Below are 4,980 nucleotides of genomic sequence, written 5' to 3'. Positions count from 1 at the left end.
TAGATGGTGTTGGTTCGTTTACTATATATAGGGTTATGTGTTTTCAATGGGGTGTATCAATTCCAATGGGTTATGTATTCACAATCATTGAAAAATCAAGTTGGTTTGTTTGTTTATTCATCAAGGTTCATTGTATTCATCAAGATTCTGGGCAACAAAATGGTGATTTTTGGTGTGCACAAAATGAACATAGGAGGCATGTATCTATACTGAAAATATCGACAAAATGAACATAGGAGGCATGTATCTATACTGAAAATATCGAATTCATGAATAAGACATAATATTTGTAATCACATCAAAGATCTCCTTTGAGCCCAAGATAGTGAAACTAACAATTTGTAGTTATTACATCTTTAATGGTTTGAGATCACAAACATATCATCAAGCAACCATCAACCTTAAATATACTTCGCATTTAAATTGTACAACAATATTAAATAATTTCGAATCTCAAACATTATTTCAAGGTTTTGAAGGCAAAATGCAGGTTGCCTCCAAAGTATACCAGCCTTGACGTTATACATTTTTCACACATACACAATCAAACTATGAAACAAAAAATCAGTAATATACAGATGATCAAACTTTCTAGACGAATCTGGGGTTGGGTGAGCGAATATCTATCTCTTGGGTCCAAGCGGCCCGAGGCTGCATGTGCAAATACCAGTAGGTCTGAGCCACCGAATCAGGGTCCAAAGATCCGTCCCCTACTGCTCTTTGTTGTTCCCCAACCAACGATCTTTGTGGCATCATCAATGCCCTGCAAAACCAGACCCCATCAATCATTTATCTCATTATACCTTCATCACACAGATAACTTTCTAGCAATCAAATGAAAGATCAAGAAAGAAACACGTCTCAATGCATGTGCATGTGTGTGTAAAGTTGAGCATATATAAAAAAGTTATGGTTTTAGGTTTTTTTGTTCTTTTCTTATTTCATGTTGGAAACAAGAATTTAAGGGTTTTGAGTTTTATTAATTTTCTAAATCAAAAGGCTGGGAATATAATTTGTATATCTTAAACTTCATAGTAGGCATCGGCGAAGCTTTTAAGGGGCGGGAGGGAGCGGCCGACCCCCCAAACTTTTCGCTTAGTAGTGAAGAGTATGTAGTTTTCGTATAGAAATTTTTGGGTATATACGTTTTCGACCCCCCGATTTTATTGAAATTTTTAGGTCCGGTGACTTGCAAGTAACCAAACCATAACAAAATAAATAAAATCCCTTATTAAGAAGACTATACTAGTTCTAGATAATTACTATCTAGAGTGACTAACAAGTAACCAAACCATAACAAAATAAATAAAATAAAAGACCAAACAGTATTCAGAAACCAATGGTTCGTTTATGATATGTTTGGTTGCCAATTCTGTAATGTTCGTTTATTTGTAATATGTTTTCATAAGGGTACGGGGGGTGGGAACCTTTTTGTGCGTGATAGATGGAGTTTAACGCGTGGAACTTTGAAACAAACCACCGCCGCCTAATTTTATCGTCACGGGTGGAAGTTTATTGGCGTGATAAAATTCACGCGTGATGAAGGAAAGGATGTGAGGGGGTGTGAGGGTTTATTGTTGCGTGTTGCGTGTTGTGAGTGATGACCATTGTCAATAAAAAAAGGTTGTGAGTGATGGAAAAATGGTTGATGACATGGCGGAACTTGATTGGATGTTTTGAGTGATGGAATTTTGCAAGTGATAACCACCCCCTCCCCCCTAAGAGCATTTTTCTCTAAAAAACACTCATTTTTCTCTCTACTTTTCAATTAAATAATATTTTTTATACCTTTATCATTACTTTTTCTCTCTCTTTTCTCTCTCTTCCACTCACGATCACTTTCAAAATATATGAAAAAATTATAGGGGGTTAACAGTGTCCCTCCAAATATACAGATGAACATTAACATTTTCTCTCTTCTCCACTCACAACCTCTTTTTATACTCTTTATATTATAAAAACTCCACACATAGAATTTGATGGTATGGATGTGAATGCTCTAATAACATACTCCCTTTGTCCCACTAAAAGTGTCCTATTTTAAATTTTCAAAGTCTTTATTTATAAACTTTGACCTTAAATAATTTTGTTTGTGTTAGATAATACTTGATGAAAGTTATATGATTTGAGTGTGTTTTACAAGTGTTTTTATTGGGTTAATTTTCATTAAGTTTTATATAACACAAAAATATATAATTAAAGTCAAAGTTTATAAATAAAGACTTTGAAAATTCAAAATATGACACTTTTAGTGGGACGGAGGTAGTATTAATTTTCGTTTACTATTTTTTTTAAATAAAAAAATGGTAATATTTTATTTGATCATAAGTATAATTAAATATACCTATTGAAATTAGCTTTTTAATCTACCCACGTTCAAATTCAAATGGCTAATCGATGGTTCACAAAGTCATCTTTTGCATTAATCAAAACATCAGCTATGAAAATCTAAAATTGAAACATCAGTCATAGATTCGATTTTAGTCTATAACCTAACTAACCATACACACCACTAGTAATGCCCTATTTTCGTTAAGCAATGCATATGCTAAATGAATACGCCCGTTTGCGGTATGCGCATATGATGTATATATGTGTGGGTCATCGGGGGACAAAAGTGAAATGACACTAATTTTAACGTTATTTTACTAATTTTGTGAAAATAACATTAAAAGCTGAGCAATGTTAATCATGCATCATGTAGTGGCGTTGATAGCTGAAAGACAAAAGGGTACATGCACTAATCGGTCTTTGTCCCGATTGCTGAGTGTTATGTGTCTTATGTCCAAGGCTTGATACAAAACTACTATCGAGCCGGGGGGTCTCACTGGAAGCAGTCTCTCTATTTCTACGGGGTAGAGGTAAGGTTGTCTACATCTTACCCTCCTCAGACCCTACCTTTGGTTTGGTATCGGTGGGATTTATGATGATGATGATGATGATGATGATGATGATGATGATGATGATGATGATGATGATGATGATGATATGCTAAAAGAAAAGGTCAAGAAGGAATCATACTTGAATCAAATGATAAATGTGCTCAACTCTTATCAATAGATGCTCATACTAATAAAGTAGGAAAGATAACGCGTATTTGACAATGAATGAGTGGATGGATAAAGTTGACTACCACAATAAATGATCACATGCAATCATGAAGAAGAATCTAAGATCAAAGATAAGGAGAACTTTTTAAAGAGCATCATAATTCAATGATTGTTTTCTTGTATAATCCTAAAATAATTTATAAAGTACCTTGATGCCCCAATTATGCCATCAATAATGACGTGTGCTATGTGTACTCCGAGCGGATGAAACTCTTTAGCCAGACATTGAGATAATCCTCTTAATGCGAACTTGCCACAACCTAATTATCAACATTTAAAGGTTAACACAAAACAAGATAGTTGAAATTTCAATAATTACAACTATCAAGTCACAACAAAATTTCAAGCATTAAAAGTTTCTAGGATTATACAAAAACATCATAATTTGATAGTTGAAACTTTCCCATCATTGGATATAAAATCTTTGACGAATTGAAATATTCATCATGTACAACCAATATCGCATGACACACGTGCCAATCAATCTTAGTTTTATGTTTTGAAACTAGAATATTAGAAGTATAAGAGATTCAAGGTTGCGCACATAATTCAGAAAATCCGGCAACACCGGATAAAGAAGCCGCACATCCGGTGAATAATATGGTCCCTCTTCCTCTTTCTACCATTCCCGGCAACACCTACATCGTTAGTGGAAGTAAATATACGGGAAAAATATGTAATCAATTCAAAACTTCTAGTGTTGCAACCCTTTTTCTAAACTAAGAAAATGTTTGTATAATTTTTTAAATCTCTTTATCTTTCGGGATAGAGAAAGGTTTGTCCCACCCTACGCTACATAACTTTTTCAGACTCTACCAATATCTTGCTACAAGTGAAATTTTACTGTGTACGTTTGTACCTGCTGAGCGCAGTGGAAAGCACCTACAGAAGATACGGCGAGGGACTTTTGAAATGAATCATGACGAATGTCAGTGAAACTGGAAGGACCGCCGTACTGCCATGGAATAGGTTGGTAAGCATTGTAAACCAAAACCTCCACAAAACCTAATGACAGAACTCCTTCGAATGCATCTCGTACGCTCTGTGCTTCCGAGCAATCGATAGGAATAGCGTACACCTGCACCTTCGTTTCCCTCGCTATTTCGTCCGCAAATCTTGATAATCTACCTACAAATGGCTCATGTCAAATATTAATATTCATAAGGAGATATAAGAGTGCTAATATTACATATACATACCAAGGTCTCTGGCAAGGATGGCGACGGTATATCCTTCGAGAGCGAACTTGCGAGCGATGGATCGACCGAGATTGGGACCGACCCCCACAATGGCAGCGATGCCTCTGGAAGAGGTGGAGCTTGTGACATTACGAATCATTAGGTATGAAAGTAAGTAAGCAAGCAAGAAAATTGAAGTAGGTGGATGAGGAGGTTATTAATAAAAGGTTTGAGGTGCCTTGTGGATGTTGAATGTAGAATGATAGTAAGAATAAGCCTTAAATGCAGCCATGCCAACTAGCAAGTGTTTGGTCTACCCTACCTCTGTATTGTTGACTCGGTTGCTTGTCCGACTCACTGCAACTCGAAGATTTATTAACAAATTAATGGAAAAGGATTTAAAGACCCGACACACACCCTAATTCTACGACACCTATTAAACGCTTAAATATGCTTACAATAAGTTTTTGAAAGCTCACCGTTTGGTAGTGAGAAATTTACTAATGTCATCAGGCCACGGACGAACCGACTTTAGGGCTGACAATTCTAACACGAATACGATAATATGACACGAATCTACACGAAGATATCATGTTTCGTGTTTAACCTTAACAGGTTTCGTGTCTAAAACAGGTCAACATGATAAGACCTTAACATGTTTTGTGTCTAAACAGTAAACAGGTTAAAACCCG

At 35.7% G+C, this 4,980-nt stretch overlaps 1 protein-coding gene across 1 annotated transcript; it reads right to left on the bottom strand.

Annotated features, from left to right (window-relative positions):
* Positions 1-379: 379 nt before the first annotated feature.
* Positions 380-4,541, bottom strand: LOC110903872 (very-long-chain 3-oxoacyl-CoA reductase). The gene is made up of 5 exons (XM_022149670.2): positions 4,310-4,541; positions 3,970-4,238; positions 3,655-3,748; positions 3,259-3,370; positions 380-763 (listed from the first exon to the last, which is right to left on the bottom strand). The coding sequence occupies exons 1-5, from the start codon at positions 4,446-4,448 to the stop codon at positions 592-594; spliced, it is 786 nt and encodes a 261-aa protein (XP_022005362.1). The 5' UTR covers positions 4,449-4,541; the 3' UTR covers positions 380-591.
* Positions 4,542-4,980: the final 439 nt, after the last annotated feature.

This window comes from Helianthus annuus, chromosome 14, assembly GCF_002127325.2.
Source record: "Helianthus annuus cultivar XRQ/B chromosome 14, HanXRQr2.0-SUNRISE, whole genome shotgun sequence".
Lineage (NCBI taxonomy): Eukaryota > Viridiplantae > Streptophyta > Magnoliopsida > Asterales > Asteraceae > Helianthus > Helianthus annuus.
Note: the sequence above shows the minus strand (reverse complement) of the source record. Positions and strands in the feature narration are given on the sequence as shown.

Coding starts and splice junctions, on each gene's coding strand:
- LOC110903872 (XM_022149670.2), bottom strand. CDS start 4,448: ATGATTCGTAATGTCACAAGCTCCACCTCTTCCAGAGGCATCGCTGCC. Junction 3,749..3,969: donor CTTTCCACTGCGCTCAGCAG/GTACAAACGTAC, acceptor CTAACGATGTAG/GTGTTGCCGGGAATGGTAGA. Junction 3,371..3,654: donor TGCCGGATTTTCTGAATTAT/GTGCGCAACCTT, acceptor GTTGATAATTAG/GTTGTGGCAAGTTCGCATTA.